We start from the raw sequence: 16,814 nt of genomic DNA, 5'->3' as shown, positions 1-16,814 counted from the left end.
TGTTAGGCATACTTCATAACAGAACTGCTTAGCCTCAGTTTTGTCATGTGTTGGTTTTTTTTTCACTGAAGGACAAGGTGTACAATCATCATTACACAAATTCAACAAACATACATTTTCATCAAGCCATTCATTCTTATTCCAATTAGGGAACGTTCAAATATTACGTAACGCTTTTTTTCCGAATTTTTGACCCCCCCCCTCCCCCATGAAACGCCAACGTAACGCTTTTTTCAATCCCCCCCTCCCCCATGTAACGCTTTTTCACTAGGAATTCAGCACAAAAAACTACCATTACGTACTTCAAAGCGTTACGTAACGTTTTGCTTGATCCCCTTCCCCCCCGATGTGACGCTAACGTAACGCTTTGCATAACCCCCCCCCCCTTCCCCCTCGAAGGCGTTACGTAATATTTGAACGTTCCCTTATTACTACATTGATTAGTAAACTATGTAAAAACTGCATGCCAGTCAGTGGAAGAACCTGAAAAAAAAATGTTAATTAATAACATACAAGCCGTCAAACGCTCTTGAATGTACAGCTAAAAAATACACATATGAAAAATCAGCTTAACAAACCCAGTGAAATTGCACAAATTATTCTGCTAAATAGCAACAGAGTTACCTTACAGTAAGGCACGTTCAGCTTTTCAAGCACTTCTGCGTTCTGACTTCTACAGTAAGAGAAAACTGTAAAGACATAGAACGGTGATAACGTAACGCTAGAATAGACTAGAAACTCACTCAACCATGTCCCTTGCTACGTCTTGGAAACATGAGAATGCGCTGTAAAATTTGTAAACTACAAATAAACTGTCAGTAGACTGCAAGCGAAACTTACTTTAGTAAGAAATTTCCGATGTAAAAAAGTCGCAATCTTGTTATATTGTCGCCAATCTAGATTTAAAAGTAGCCCAAAAAGTCGCAAGTCGCCAAGCTCAATTTTTTGTCGCAAATCACATATGGAAAGTAGCCCAATTTGCGATAAGTAGCCCAATCTGGCAACACAGCTGACAGGCGAGAGAAAATGACGGCGTGCGTAATTAAAGGGAAACGTCTTCTACCAGAAAGTTAAAGGTGATGTCTCCAATTTGGGTTTTAAGTTACATATTGCTGTCAGTCCCCGCTACAGTCCCCCCGAAAACTTTTACGAAGTTTTCTAAAATTGGAAGGGGGTTGATGACACAGTAAAGCAGATGTGAATCACATACAAGAAATCGTCTGGCGGCAAGTATAAGCGTCCGCGTAAATCAATCAAAGTCAGTTATCGTCGTTGGGCTCAATCACAGTCAGTTTAGTTATTGGTCGCTCTCTGAGCTTTCCACCAGGCAAGCGAGCCACAACGGAGCGTACATGTCCGTCCGAACCTGTTTTTGTTTGTGTAATGATTGCGTATGGGTACTTCAGAAACTGCGGTTCGTCTTCGTCGTTCAGGATGACGAGATCGCCGATTTTGAAGTCTCTTTCTTCTTTGCGCCACTTCTGGCGTTCCTGCAAGCCTGTGAAGTAAGTTTTGTACCATCTGTTCCACCACAGTTCTGCTATTCGCTTTGAAAACCTGTAGCCTCGTCGAAGCTCATCTCGGGGTGAGGTAATGTTAGGAGGCATACAATCATCTCTTGGTTGTAGTGTGCCAACCATTAAGTCGATGGGTCGCAATGGTGGGAGGCCGTCATCTGATGGTGACTTGGTAAGTGGTCTACAATTGATGATATATTCTGCCATCTTACAGCAGGTTTGAAGCTCATCTTCCGTCGGGTTCTTTAGAGACAGCTCTGGAAGAGCAGCCATTGCCTTACGAATAGTGCGGATCTGCCGTTCATATAGCCCTCCATGATGAGAAGCTTCCGGTGGCCCAAATTGCCACTCTATTTCCCACTCTTCCATTCTTCTACGCAATTCTGGTGATTTACCAACAGATTGGAGAGCAGTAGCAATTTCCTTCTTCATTAGGGTATTGGCACCAACGAAATTTGTCCCGTTGTCAGTTCGCATGAATTTGGTCCTGTAGCCTGTGGAGCAAAGAAACCTGCGGAAGACATTCATGAAGGAAGACGTAGTTAAATCGGCCGCTACTTCAACACGCACTGCAGTGGTGACCATGCAAACAAAAACACAGAGCCAGCGCTTAACACAGCTTCTGCCCACTGCCACACTGAAAGGGCCCGCGAGATCGGAAGCAGTGTGTGTGAAAACATGCAACCTAGGTTGTAACCTTACAGCCGGAAGCGGTGCCATCAATTGCTCGCCCCTTTTCCTACGTCTTAACCTACAGCCCAAACAGTCCTTGACGTAATGTCGAATGGTGGCTGTGCCTCCTATTGGCCACAGTCCGTAGTCGTGTTGCAAAGTCCCGAATACTAAGTCAGGACCAAGGTGTCCACCGTCGGAATGACTCTTTTTCACATATAGTTCGGTACACCAATGCTTGTACGGCAGAAGAATTAGATGTTTGAAGTCGAAACCAAGATCTGTGTTTTGCAATCTTCCCCCTATACGAAGTAAACCATTGCCATCTAAGAAGGGAACATACCTACACAGCTGGGTCAAGAAATGAGGTCTTTCTTTCGGGGGATCTTTATTGAGGGCCTCTTCAAAGGGAATGTGGTCCTTTTCCATTGTGCTGGTGATCTTTTCCAAGGTCTCCTGCTGCACCAGTTTCAAAAGAATGATCCGTGCCTTATCCCTTGTCATAGGCGCCATTGCCTGTGCACCTTTTCCAGTTTGAAAGTGTGTTTGAAGAGATCTGAGGCAATGATGAGCTTTGACTATTCGTATTTCTGCTTCCGTGCTGCTACTTGAGTCTGACAAGGCATTTAGTAAATGGCTTTTTCCTTCTGCATGTGCAAGATTAATGCGCAGAACAGGAGTTTTGATCCCTTCCAATAATTCAAAAAGGGCCCTCTAGTATTTTTTTCATTTCACTGTTTGTGCTTTTAATTTTCTTTCAATGTCTTGTAAATAATACTAAAAAAACAGCCAAATTTTTCAAACATATCGGTAAACACATAAAAAATACCCTAAATCAACTATAGTTATTACTATCTGAAGCCTTTACAAATTGTTTCACCTAACGGATCATCAGAAGGTCTTATTCAAATAGAATTCTATTTTGTTTTATAGATTAATTTATAGATTCTATTTGAAAAAGACCTTCTGATGATCCGTTAGGTGAAACAATTTGTAAAGGTTTCAGATAGTAATAACTATATTTGATTTAATTCGCTCTGCTTTGACTTTTTGCTTGGCATTGAGCACTTTTTGTAGTACTGTATTAATAGTTTTCATTGTTTTAAAAAATACCCTATCAATATTTCTATTGATTTTGCAATGGGCCCAACTACATCAATTACACTTGAACTTCTTCATAGTTTCTCCACAGAATCTTCACTGAGTGAACTTATTAGGTATGATGCTTCTTACTAGTATGTTTAAGCATATAATCATTATCGAAGTTTCACCACAAAAGTAAATGATCAAAATAATTAATACGGTTGTGCAAAAACACTTTGTGGCAATTGGGCCCTTCTTGATTCAACATTCAATTGCATACCACCTGTTATAATATATACGTTAAATATATTTCTGCAGATCATGTTACCGGAACTAACGTTATCGCATTTTAACTTTCTTTTAAGATAGTAATGGTGTTTTTAGAGATGTTTTAGTGTAGTAAGGGCTCAGCTTTGAGATGTTTTAGTATAAAAAGACCTAAATCATCTTTATAATGGACAAGTACTCGCAGTAAACTTTAAAAAATCAAAAAAAAAACTTTACTGTAACGCAAAAGTCTGTTGTTTGTGGGCCCCCTGAGATGGTGGGCCCGGGGGCCAGGCCCCCCTTGGCCCTCCTTTTAACACAGCACTGTTCAGGGTTGGTAGTTACTAACAATAGTCAACATGGGTGGTGGGTATTTGAAAGGAACATTAACTTAAATCTTTTCTGACAAATGCACTTACTTCTGACAGCTAAAAATATCAGTGATAAGATCTCTTGCATTATGTCACAAATGATCTGCATCAATAACATTAATGACTTCAATGACAATCAGCATCAATAACAAAGTGTCTAAGACCTTACAGCACACAAAAGGAATACTTCTGTTTCAACATTTATAAAGCATATACATCGTTGTTAAGCTATCAGTTAAAAAACATGTTTGAACAAGCTTTGGGCAATAGCTTGAAGCATTAGTAAATTACCACAAACAAGGTAATGTGTGTTCTGAATACTGCCATCCAGTGGCGTAGCCAAGGTTTTTTTTGGGGGGTTTCAACCCCCCTTTGGCACGCGTGTGACGTCACGATATTGAGAATGGTGCTTTTAGTCTCTTTATGCGCTTGAGCAACGCACGTTAAGGACTGCTCTCCATTCAGCGGCATCTAATGGATGGAATAGTTCCCTGGCAACAAGACTTCAACAATCGGAAACTTCACTCTGTCAATCTTGGTGACCGGGCCTGCGTCAGTGATTCAAAGCCTCTACAGTCTACAAGTATGCGAAACTGCCAGGATTAAGCTCTGCAAGAAGCTTTCCCAGTCCGAGGATAAAGATTCAATCAATCAATCAATCATGTCTCTAAAACAAAGTTTGCCTAATTTTAAACGAAACTGCATTAAAAGAGCGAGTTTTGCCAATCGCAAACATTCAAATATCAGAAGAAAACATAGAGACTTAGCTTTTTTATTCGAAAAATGCCGAAGAAAACATGATCTTATCCTTTTGCTACGCCACCGGACAGCACTATTTTACAGGAATATTCATACACAAATTTTTGTTGAAAATGCTCTCAGAATGCACCAAATTCAAAGTAAACATTTTCTGGGGGAGGCCCCTCAGACCCCCACCGGTGGGTGTGGTCTTAGGGGAACACGCCGACGGGCTTCGCCCGCCGGCCGTCAAACCCCCCCCCTTTCAAAATTCCTGGCTACGCCACTGCAGTGCCATCTTGTTTTTGCAAAAATTTCGTCAACCCATTAAGTGTGTAGGCTACAAGAATAACAAGTAGGCTACCGGTATACTAGCACCGTAGGCTAGCCTACCTTCCATAAAGGGCACTTCCATAAAAGGAAAAAGAAATTAACTCATCCACATTATGTCATGTATCCAATTGCATTAATTCAGTGTTTGTCAGGTCTACTGCCACAATACATGCCTGAGAATGAAGAAGAAAGTGAAACAACGTAGGGCTATGCAGAAAAACATATGCTGCTGCTAAGCACAAACACTTAGGAATTTCAGCACACCAATGAAACCATTTTTACTAGTTTAATGTTTTTCAAGAGCACTATAATGAAACTAAGCTGCAAATTGTAAAAAATTTGCAACTTTTCCAGAAAAATATGAAAAAAAAACAATAAAAACAAAAAAACGCGTGTTTTTTTTAGCCCAAGTTTTTTTTTTGAAAAAAAAGACTTTTTTTTGCATTTACAACTCTATCCATGACGCAAATTTCCTTCTATCATTTTTTTTCAGGTTGCAAGTTAGCAATATCAACCAGTAGCTGAACATTGTCAGTGTCAGCATTTGTACAAAGTCTCATTTGCATTCTGCTAACATGCTCTGAATGAATTGGTTCGCGTTAATTGGTACCATTTTAGAATTCTGTATCAGAAGAATACTTCTGAACATTAAACTATCCTTCGCTGCTAAAGCCAACTGTATTTTTTCTCCTGGATTTTCCTTGAAACTCTCAATAATTAATTCGTATTGTCCTTTTTAACCCTCTGTCTACCGAAAAAAAAAAAATACAAGTTTTACCGTTGGGGTCCATTGGACCCCAAATTTAAAAGTACTTGTTTTGAAGAAAAATAATCAGCTCTGATGGTGAAATTAAAGCTCAATAGGAAAGGACGTAACAGACAACAAAAATCATAACTTATAAACACTGTAGAAAAATCAAAAATACTCGAAATTTAACAAACAAATCATACAGTAGCCCTTGCACAAAGCAAACTGATACGGAATTGGTCTATTCTTGAGCAATGGCCACACTACTGAGTGATTTGGCTAAAAAAACGCATATTAGGCCTACGTATTAGTTCACAAGAAATATTGTGAGTTTATATATTATCGCATTTATTACAAATGAATTGCGAATGTTCTTGGCAAACGTTGAGTTTGCAAGTAGCACAGAATTGTCTGCACTTTTGAAGTTTGTATCTTTCGCAAAGATAGCATCTAGCCTTCTTTGATTTTAGCGCCTGATCTTCAACAGCTGTGTCTTTTATTTTGTTGCGGATTTAGATGTCTTGTTGATATTGAAGTCGAAGCTGGTAATCCAGCAAGCTCTTTTCCTAGTTGGATCTAAAAGTTCCTTCTCTTTCATGCATGCATGCTTCAGTGTTGTGCTGCTATATTGGCCTTGCAATTGATGCCACATCACAAAGCATTGACAGCAGTGACATCGATTATATTGTAAAATAAAGCTATCGGCCATCTTCTCGTCATTCTTTTGGAAGTGTATTTCCTAACCATTCTGTCAATAGTGTCGACTACACTTTTAGTGCTGTTGTAATACAAGATTACTTCGAATGCAGAAGGCTTGGGGTCCATTGGACCCCACGGTACAAGGTGCTATTATTTTTTTCTAGGCTACCAATTTTTGCTTCAGATCAATAATTATTATATTGTCCTAACGATCAAGCAAAGCTGTGAAAAGTCAAGGTATATCAATATCGCATCTGCTATATGTCCTGAGAAATCGCAGAACAAAATTTGTTTTGGGGTCCATTGGACCCCACGGTAGACAGAGAGTTAATCAAAGTTCGGCTTAAGGTAAAGTTGTACTTCAATGGATATCATGGATAATTCTTGCAGAACATCATACATTAGAAATCAGTAAGGCTAACATAGGCACTTTCTTTGAAAAACCAGAGGGTGTAGGCTACTAATAGTTGCTCGAAAAAGCAGAGAGTATACTGCGTAGGCTAATATACCGCCGTATAGGCCTACCCTCGAATACAGCACTATCTACAAGTAGCCTATGCGAAACTGCCAGTATTAAGCTCTGCGTGAAGCTTTCCCAGTCCGAGGATAAAGATTCAATCAATCAATCGTCGTTTTAGTGGAAGCCTCATCTCTTCAACCAACCTGTCCATCGTCGCGACTGTGGATTTCCTCTAACGTTACAGACCGTCAAAGCTATGGTGTTTGAAACGCAGTTCAAATAATGCTAAAAAGCAAAATGAGATTTTCCGGACTGGACTATTAAAGAGTCATAAATGTAAATGTCGTTAAATGTACATAAAACTAAACACATTTTATTTAGCAATAATAATAATACAAAGTGTTTTAACTTCACCCATACATTATCTGTTTATAACCAACGCATTGAACGTCTTAACACTGTTAGTTTTCTAGGCATTTTACTGAATAAAAATTTGTCATGGAAATCTCGTGTGATTCACTTGCTACAAAAAGTGCGACAAAATTTTGGAATAATCTGCAAGATTAAACCTTACTTAAACACCACGAACTTGATTTCTCTCTGTCATTCACTCATTGAAAGCAGTCTTAAGATATTGTATTAGTGCTTGGAAGCATGGTCATGTTACCATTGTAAATAAACTGCAAAAAAATTTGCAACAAATTCATTAAAAATGATCACTAAGCATGAACCACAATTCAATGTTGACAGTTTTTTCACAATTGATAACTTTTACGCTATTGAAACTGGTAAATTCATGTTTAAACTAAAACATAATCAACTGCCAAAAAACTTTAACTCACTATTTCAACTTAACAGCAACTTGCATCACATATCAACCAAAAACAGCAATCGATTCTTTCTTCCCTATTAGCCTACTCCAAAAAGTTAACCCAACAATCCATCCAATTCAGTGGAGTTAAAGTCTGGAACGATCTCCCTAAAAACATACTGAAATCGAAACCTTTTCATTATTCTGCAGCAAACTAAAAACCCATCTGCGAACTCAAATTCAAGCTGATTAGCATGCGTCAACTTTTGTACATATAATCTTTCAAGTAGCCTACCGTACTACTGTTTGACACCAAGTAGGCTATCTGCTTAGCTTATTACAGCAGTCATTGTCGTGCGTCTGTCACCACCACCTAAATTATTCAATTTCAATAGGCTGCTATTAAATGCTAATGTTACCAACGCAATACGCTTTTAATTAGCCGAACTAAGTAGGCTAGGCTATATTGTACTTGTTCAAACAACTTTTGACTCTCTGTTACTTTGTAGTGTAGATTTGTTTGTCAAGAGCACGCGCGTACTTCAACAATCTTCTTCTTCATCGAGTGTCACACGGCCGTAGCCCAGAGCATCACGCAAGCTCTTGAAGCTGCATCTCTCTCAAGCAGTTTGGTTGGAAATTCATTTGAAAAACGCCAAGAAACTCCATCCCTCTCCGATACCGAAGTCACCTGCATGCCATCAAGACCATTTTCATATCTTCTCCACTACATTTTTTATCATTCATGATCATCACTTTAATATCATGTTCAAATAATAATAATTAGTGTAGGCTATATTTCTGAACCCATCGGTTATCGATTCCTATTTTAAAACTGCACCACTGTCGTTGCTGCGAACACTTCACTTTATTTTATTTAAAAACAAAACAATGTAGCCTACATAGTTTTTTGTATAATAAGCTCACCGTAGCCTACATTTATTCTTAAATGCTCGTGTTTTTGGTTTTTCTTTTTTTTGTATTGGTTGTAAGGTTCAGTCGTCCCGGATGGCTTCATCAACTATCAGACCTCCGGTTGGTTTAGGTATGTGGAGCCAACTGATTCTTTCAACTAATTCATCTATTTTAAACTGTTAGGTTTGGTGGCCGTGCTTAAATTTACTTTCATCGACGTAGGCCTATCCTATTTACATCGCACGCACGTTTTAAACTTAATTCTTTGGTTTTGCCCCGTTTCCTTTTGTTGGTTTTGTTCCCGTAAACTATTGGTAACTTTATCATTGCTGTTGTTTTCCGATAAAGAACAATAGATTGAATAGTATTGAATCATATGTACTTTTTTCATACTTTAGGCTATGGCTAAAAATATCTCTTTTGTATATTTCAATCCAAAATGTGCAAATTATTGACAACTGACATAGGCTAGGGCCCAGCCTAAGTTAAAGTTTTTGTGCGAGCACTTAGCTGTGGCACGAAACAGCTGAATCCGTTTTCGGGATTGTGCTCTATTTTCAGTATAGGCTACCACAAACCATTTCAGGCTACCACAAACTAAGTTGTTTCTGACGGAGCATTAGGATCGACTTGCCTTTGCTGAGGAACCCAACATCGGAGCTCCCATGTGGTCACAGACTAATGGTCACATCTCCTCCGCACACCTCTTGTAATCGAAAAAATCTTTTGATCTTTTAGACGTTGCTGAACTTGTTTTTAACAAATGCTTGGGCATAAAAACATATTAGCTTATTAGGCCTATTGTGTAAATTTTTATTGGTACCGTATGTTAACCCCTTATAAAGCTAATTTGGTGACTTTTGTCACATGTCAGTGCTTTTGAATTTTCTATTTATTTGCGTGCCATATTTGAAAGTTCGCAAGATGTTTTCGTACCACCGATAGCCTATCCACTATCCAGTAATTCCAAAATTCAAAACTATAGAATAAAACTTCACTATTCTTTGAGAACGCAACAATGCCCACATATGCCCGTTCATTAATTAATTATTTTTTATTCACATACCGTAACCTAATTTAAATAGCCCAGCTAGTCATTCGCATGAGTGAGTAAGAATTTGTTTGTGAAGATAGAATCAAAGTTGTAACGCTACGTGTAGAATTTCTCGCGTTTTTGTCCCTTTTATTTCATTTAATTAATTTAATTCAGTTTCTTTGGGGAAACTCTGTAATCTCAAGCATTGGTCCTCGCTTTGGTTTTTCAGTCTTTTCGTTAGTGTTTAGCTAGGAGTAGGTGCTAGTTGAGATTGCAGGGCACATTTAGTTATGGGTTTGTTTGGGACTAGGGATGCTGTCAGGCATGCATTCACCATCTGACCTTATGTTTTCTATTCTATTTGAATAAGGAGAATCAATAGCAGTTGTATGCTTGTTAGTAAATGTAACATTGTGTTAATTATGCTGGACAAAGCCAGCTAATGACTTGGATGAACCAAAATTGAAAACCGCTTATTGTCATTTCCCTGAAGTAAAAAGAAATTTGGAACCTTTGCGTGTGGTGCAGCAGAGAGTGACAGTCAGCGCGTAATTTCAATCCGTAAGGGAAGCGGGTGTCCAAGTCCACCAAACGCGCTAACTTACATCGTTTTCAATTGTTCGTACTTGCTGGGAGACCATTCTCAATTCGATTCAAAGTCGCTGGGAGATCATCGTTGGCAACTTTCCTGAAATCCTTGTTCTCAAGTTTGGAATCTTGATTGTGGTCAAGGAAAAGTTGAAACCTGGTTCCTGAAGCAGTAAGAATTTGGAATTGCTTTGGACCCTCGTAAACATTTGTGTAATTGTTTGTGCTCTTTGTTTACATAGGTACTGTTACCTTTTTAAGTTTGTTAAAGCTTGTTGCTTTTTATACTTTACTTAATTGTTGAATTAGTTGTTACCTCAACCTTTAAAACATGGACGAGTCAACAAAGATTGAAATTTCTGCCTCGCTTGATGCCCTTAAGGCCATTTATATCCGTATTGATGAGGCGATGAAATATTCGGACAATGACAAAGTAGTCAAGGAACATTTAAATAGTATGGGTAAACATTTTAATGATTTAATGTCGTTGTGTACGTCACTGTCAGATGATGATACCATGCCTGGCAGTGTGTCCCATAAAATAGATTGTGTGAGGGTGAATGATAATTTAAAACGGCGGGTAGGAGAATGGTTGCAAAAATCTGGTTTGGATAAGCAGAGTGATAAGCAGACCATGCCTGTTATACCTAATGTCTCTGATAGTGATAAAGCAATTGAAGGTGCTGCCAACCTATATTTAAAGTTAGAGACTCAAAGTGTAAAATCCAAATCATCTACTACAAGCTCTGTGCTAAGCCAGCGCCGCAAAGAAAGCCATGTGAAAGTGCAAAAGGCGCTTTTGGCACTTCAACACGAGGAAGAGAGGGTACAAGAAGAGGCAGAGCAACGGACTCGTGAAGCCAGGCGACAACTTGAGCTTGCAAAGATGGAAGAAGATGTTTGGGAACAGGAGTCCATGTCTCATCGAAGCTCAAGATCAGCAAGGCATGGTGGTGGTTTGGAATCCCACAACATTGGTAGAAGGGATCGTGAGCTTGATGTTGGTGGTACTGGAATAGGTGCTTCAAAAAACTTTGGCATACATTCAGCACCACATCGATCACGGTTAGGCGATGCCAATCCCAATGCTCATGCCGCAGTGCCAGGTTCACATCTTCAACCCCTCTACCCATCTAATCGACAATCTTATCAAGAAGTCGGTGAACGTTACCTGCCTAAACCATCAATAGAAAAGTTCTATGGCGACCCCATGGATTACTGGGCGTTTGTCAACAGGTACAAAGTCCATGTTGCTGATAGGGTGTGTGACGATGACCTGCGTCTAGTGTATCTGCTGCAGCACTGCTCCAAGGATGTCCATGACAAGGTAAAGCATCATGCTGGGATTGTTGACAAGCGCCGTGGCTATGAATTGGTTTGGGGTGAGCTTTATGAGAGGTATGGCCAACCACATGTTATAAGTCACTGCTGTCAAAACCGTTTGCTTGATGTTCCCCGCATCAACCAAAATGATGCTGAAGGTTTGGAAAATTTGGCTGTGCTCTTGAAACGATGTTTGGCGTCATTGGAGGAGGAATCTGGGTCTTCGACCATCAACTCAGTTAATTTTATTGCTGCAATTGCTAACAAATTACCGGTCGAGCTAAGAAGAAAATGGATATCCGAGGCTCTTCAAATCCAACAACAGAGAGGTAATTTGGCTGGATTTGCTGACTTCGCTAGTTTTGTCATTGCTCAGTCTGTGGAGGCAAACTCAGTATTTAGCAAGGCTATCTTTCCTTCAAAGTCTGATAGCTTGCGGCGACAAAATGTCGGTTCATTTGCTACAGTCAACCCTACCAATTCCAAGCCTCTGCGAAAAGGTGACTTCAATAGTTGTCCTTGCTGTGGCAAATCTCATAAGCTTCTTGTTTGTGTAGAGTTCAAAAATAAAACATCTAAAAATCGTAGGGACTTGGTTCGCAGCAAGCGCTTGTGCTACCGTTGTTTAGGGTCTGGTCATGTGGCAAATGATTGCCCAAGCGAGAACAGTTGTCAAGAATTAGGATGCTCCAGTGTACGTCACCACACTCTGCTGCATGCACCTAATGTAGTTGCAGATTATGGCACTGCTTCCACTTCCGTTCTTTTTGCTAACAACTCTACCATCTTCAATCCTATGTCTTGTTCATTGCTTGATATAGTCCCTGTCAAGGTGCTTAATGGAAATATAGAGGTGCACACCTATGCCCTGCTTGATCCAGGTTCAATGCTCTCTTTCTGTGAACCAAGCCTGATTACCGCCTTGAAAATCGATCATTCCGGACTACCCTTTGAAACAACTGTTGAAACCATGACAACGAAAAAACCTCAAACCATGAAGACCCAGGCATTTTCGTTGCATGTTTCACCTTTGGATGGTGGGGATTCGATTACCTTACCACAAGTGATCACAGTTGATAGGATACCGGCTGAGCCAGGAAAGGGTGTCAGCACACAACAATTGAGCAAGTTTGACCACTTGAAGGGAGTTTCTTTACCGCGAATTCCTAATGGAACTGTAACGTTGTTGATTGGTAATGACAACTACTTGGCACAGTTTCCCTTAGAGACTAGAGTTGCCCCAGACCCGGCCAAATGCCCTCAGGCTATTAGAACACCCCTTGGTTGGTTGCTGAAAGGTCCAACATCGAACACCGCTAATGTTACTTTAGATTACCACTCCAGCTTTCTCTTGAGTGGTATGAAAGGTTTGGATGCTAGGGATCCTTTGGAAAACTTGCTAATTACAAGCGAAGGAGAGGTGTTCCCCCATTCTTCTGACTTTGACTCTGGAGATATAGACGACCTTATGCAATGGCTGCGCAGCAACAGGGAAGCTTTAGAATTCGGTTGCAAGTATTCTCGAGAAGATACTGTTGCCTATGATGCTATGTTGCGTTGTATCAAGCATGTGGATGGACATTTTGAGCTTCCGTTGTTGTGGAAAAATCATGCGGCTCAGCTACCAGACAGTCTTCCCATGGCTCAAAGGCGTTTGGAAAGCTTGAAGAAACGACTTCAAAGAGATCCTAATCTATGTGCTAAATACATTGCCCAAATGCAAATAAATTTAGAAAAGGGTTATGCTGAGGAAGTGCCCATAGATCAGAGGGAAACGTCCAATCGTACAAGCTACATTCCACACCATCCTGTGGTAAACCCTCACAAACCGGACAAGGTGAGAATTGTTTATGATTGCGCTGCCAAGTGTTGTGGAAAGTCGCTAAATGACCAGTTTATGAAGGGCCCTGACCTGGGTAATAGATTACTGGGTGTCCTGATGCGGTTTCGGAAAGAACATATTGCTGTTGTTGCTGATATTGAGGGTATGTTCAACCAAGTCCGGGTTGCACCTCAAGATCAAGATGCCTTCCGATTTCTTTGGTGGCCGGAGGGTGACCTATCATGCTCTCCTACACCCCACCGCATGAAGGTGCATGTCTTTGGGGCAACATCTTCACCTAGTTGTGCTACCTTTTGTCTTTTGCAGACAGCGAAACAGTTTGGAAGCTTGTTCGACCCACAAGTAGCTAGAGTGGTGAAAAGAAACTTTTATGTTGATGATTGTTTGGTTTCAGTGCGTGACGAGGCGGCTGGTGCAAAGTTGGTAAAAGACTTGCATGCTCTCTTAGCAATGGGTGGTTTCAAACTTACGAAGTGGCTCTCAACAAGTAAGACAGTCACCGAGTGTGTACCCTTGGAAGAAAGGGCAAAGGTACTACAAAGCTACAGCCTTGGAGAGCCTATAGAGGAGCGTGTTCTTGGTTTGAACTGGAGTGTATGTAGTGATGAATTTGGGTTCCACGTAGATATGCACAAAAGTTCACTGACACGCCGTACATTGTTGTCCATGACCAATTCTTTGTTTGATCCCTTGGGGTTTGTTGCACCTGTCGTTCTAGAGGCCAGACTGATCTTCAGAAGTGTTTGTCAAAAAGGTTTGGGTTGGGATGATAAGCTTCCAGTCGCTGAAACTGCAAAGTGGGAGGCTTGGCAGACTACTTTGCCGCTGCTAAATCAAGTGTCGATACCTCGTTGTTTTAAGAGTTTTGCAGGTGATGGACTCTGTGATGCCCAACTTCACTTCTTTGCAGATGCGTCCACGCAGGCGCGTGGGTCTGTTTGTTATCTGCGAACAATTGGAGCCAATTCCAGGGTACATTGTAGTCTAGTCATGGGCAAATCGCTCTTAGCGGATGCTAACACTACAATTCCACGGTTAGAGTTGGAGGCAGCAGTGGATGCTGTCAACATGTCCCGTACAGTTCGACAAGAGCTCGAACTGCATGATTGTCCTTCAGTATTTTGGACCGATTCATCGATTGTCCTTCAAAGTCTACATGCAGACTCAAAAAAGTTTCCTGTGTTTTCCCGGAATCGTTTGGCCAAAATACAGAAGCACACTTGTGTGTACGACTGGAGACATGTACCATCCCTCATGAATCCTGCAGATCAAGCCTCTCGCGGCATGACAGCCGAGGCATTACAGAAGTCAGGTGTGTGGTTTTCTGGTCCTGACTTCCTCAAGCAGGCTCCGGAAAATTGGCCTAAACAATTTACCGCCAAGCCAGTCACCAGTGAAATTCACCAAGGATTTGATCTTAAACGACCAGCAGTAGTTGCTATGGTCGTACCAAGCGACGCTGCAAGTGCTACCGATGACCTTATTGCCCACTTTTCTTCATTCTATAAGTTGAAGTTGAGCACTGCTTGGCTGCTGCGTTTCAAGTCGTTTTTGCTGTCAAAGGTTACTGCAGCCAACGCACATTTTGTTACCTCCCCAGTATCTGTGCAGGAACTCCAAGAGGCTGAAATAGAACTTGTGAAGTATGAACAGTGCAAGGAGTTTTCCGATTGGCTTGCCCATTTGTTGCAGGGACGAGGTCCAAAACCCAGAGCATCTGATGCGCTTTATAAGCTTGACCCGATTTCTGTTTTTAATGTCTTACGTGTAGGGGGGCGATTGGACAATGCTAATATGAGCTATGATGCTCGTCACCCTGTCATCTTGCCCGAGGTAAGCCGACTGACTGAACTTGTGATCGATGATTTCCATGTGAAAGTTGGTCATGCCGGAGTGAACGCCACTTTGAATCGTTTGAGACAGCAGTTTTGGATCTTAAATGCCAAGGTGGCGATTCGTCGTGTTATTGCTGCCTGTTTGATTTGTTCAAGAAACAATGCCAGGCCGGGTCAACAGCTTATGAGCCAACTTCCACCTGCTCGGCTTCAGAGCGACGTACCTCCGTTTACTCACGTTGGAGTAGATTACTTTGGTCCATTGATTATTAAACAGAAAAGGAGCGAGATCAAGCGTTATGGTTGCCTGTTTACGTGTATGACAACGCGGGCCATACACCTGGAAGTGGCTCCAGATCTCTCCACGTCTTCATTTATAAATGCTTTGCGAAGGTTTGTTTCACGGCGAGGACCAGTGTCGCACATTTATTCTGATAACGGGACGAACTTTGTTGGGTCAGAGAAGGAACTTCGTGATGCTGTTAATCGTTGGAATCAGCACCACATTCAAGACAATTTGAGACAGCAGCACATCAACTGGACGTTCAATCCTCCTGGAGCAAGTCATATGGGCGGTGTTTGGGAGAGGATGATCCGTACAGTCAGAAGCATCCTATTTGCGTTGGTAAGGAACCGGTCTTTAGATGACGATTCTCTGCACACTCTTTTTCTTGAAGTGGAACAGATGGTCAACTCTCGCCCTCTAACTGACGTGCCGATGGAACCAGGCGCCGACACACCTTTGACTCCAAACCACTTGTTGAGAATCAATCCCTCTGTAGGACTTCCACCCTTGATGACTGACAGTAGTGATTGCTATGCGCGACGACGATACAGAGCGGTACAGCTCGCTGCTGATGAGTTTTGGCGCCGTTGGGTCCAAGAATATCCCCACACCATAATCACCAGGCAGAAGTGGCACGAACGAAGAAGGAATGCATCGGCAGGCGATATCGTTTTGGTAATGAACGACCTCACCCCTCGAGGTAAATGGCCCCTTGGTCGAATAGTCGAAACCTTTCAAGACAAGAGCGGGGTCGTTCGCAGTGCCAACGTTCAAACAGCTTCTGGATTGCTGAAGAGGCCGATAACAAAGCTTTGCATTTTTATCAGATGTGATGGGGATATGCAACAAACTAATTCTACTGATAATGATTAAAATTTAAACTAGATCTTCGACTGTTTCGAATTTTGGCGGGGAGGATGTAGAATTTCTCGCGTTTTTGTCCCTTTTATTTCATTTAATTAATTTAATTCAGTTTCTTTGGGGAAACTCTGTAATCTCAAGCATTGGTCCTCGCTTTGGTTTTTCAGTCTTTTCGTTAGTGTTTAGCTAGGAGTAGGTGCTAGTTGAGATTGCAGGGCACATTTAGTTATGGGTTTGTTTGGGACTAGGGATGCTGTCAGGCATGCATTCACCATCTGACCTTATGTTTTCTATTCTATTTGAATAAGGAGAATCAATAGCAGTTGTATGCTTGTTAGTAAATGTAACATTGTGTTAATTATGCTGGACAAAGCCAGCTAATGACTTGGATGAACCAAAATTGAAAACCGCTTATTGTCATTTCCCTG

General features: G+C 41.1%; 2 protein-coding genes across 2 annotated transcripts; one reads left to right on the top strand and one right to left on the bottom strand.

Annotated features, from left to right (window-relative positions):
* Nucleotides 1-1,259: 1,259 nt before the first annotated feature.
* Nucleotides 1,260-2,702, bottom strand: LOC145772410 (uncharacterized). The gene has a single exon (XM_082584287.1). The coding sequence runs from the start codon at nt 2,700-2,702 to the stop codon at nt 1,260-1,262; it is 1,443 nt and encodes a 480-aa protein (XP_082440413.1).
* A 7,867-nt stretch (nt 2,703-10,569) lies between these two features.
* On the top strand, nt 10,570-16,398 carry LOC145772409 (uncharacterized). The gene has a single exon (XM_082584286.1). It carries the CDS (start codon nt 10,570-10,572, stop codon nt 16,396-16,398), a length of 5,829 nt encoding a protein of 1,942 aa, XP_082440412.1.
* The last annotated feature ends 416 nt before the right edge of the window (nt 16,399-16,814 follow it).

This window comes from Aplidium turbinatum, chromosome 6, assembly GCF_918807975.1.
Source record: "Aplidium turbinatum chromosome 6, kaAplTurb1.1, whole genome shotgun sequence".
Taxonomy (NCBI): domain Eukaryota; kingdom Metazoa; phylum Chordata; class Ascidiacea; order Aplousobranchia; family Polyclinidae; genus Aplidium; species Aplidium turbinatum.
The sequence above is the reverse complement of the archived record's forward strand: the minus strand, read 5'-3'. Positions and strand labels throughout refer to the sequence as shown.

Excerpts from the sequence above, each read along its gene's own strand:
- LOC145772410 (XM_082584287.1), bottom strand. The coding sequence starts at position 2,702 with ATGGCGCCTATGACAAGGGATAAGGCACGGATCATTCTTTTGAAACTG.
- LOC145772409 (XM_082584286.1), top strand. The coding sequence starts at position 10,570 with ATGGACGAGTCAACAAAGATTGAAATTTCTGCCTCGCTTGATGCCCTT.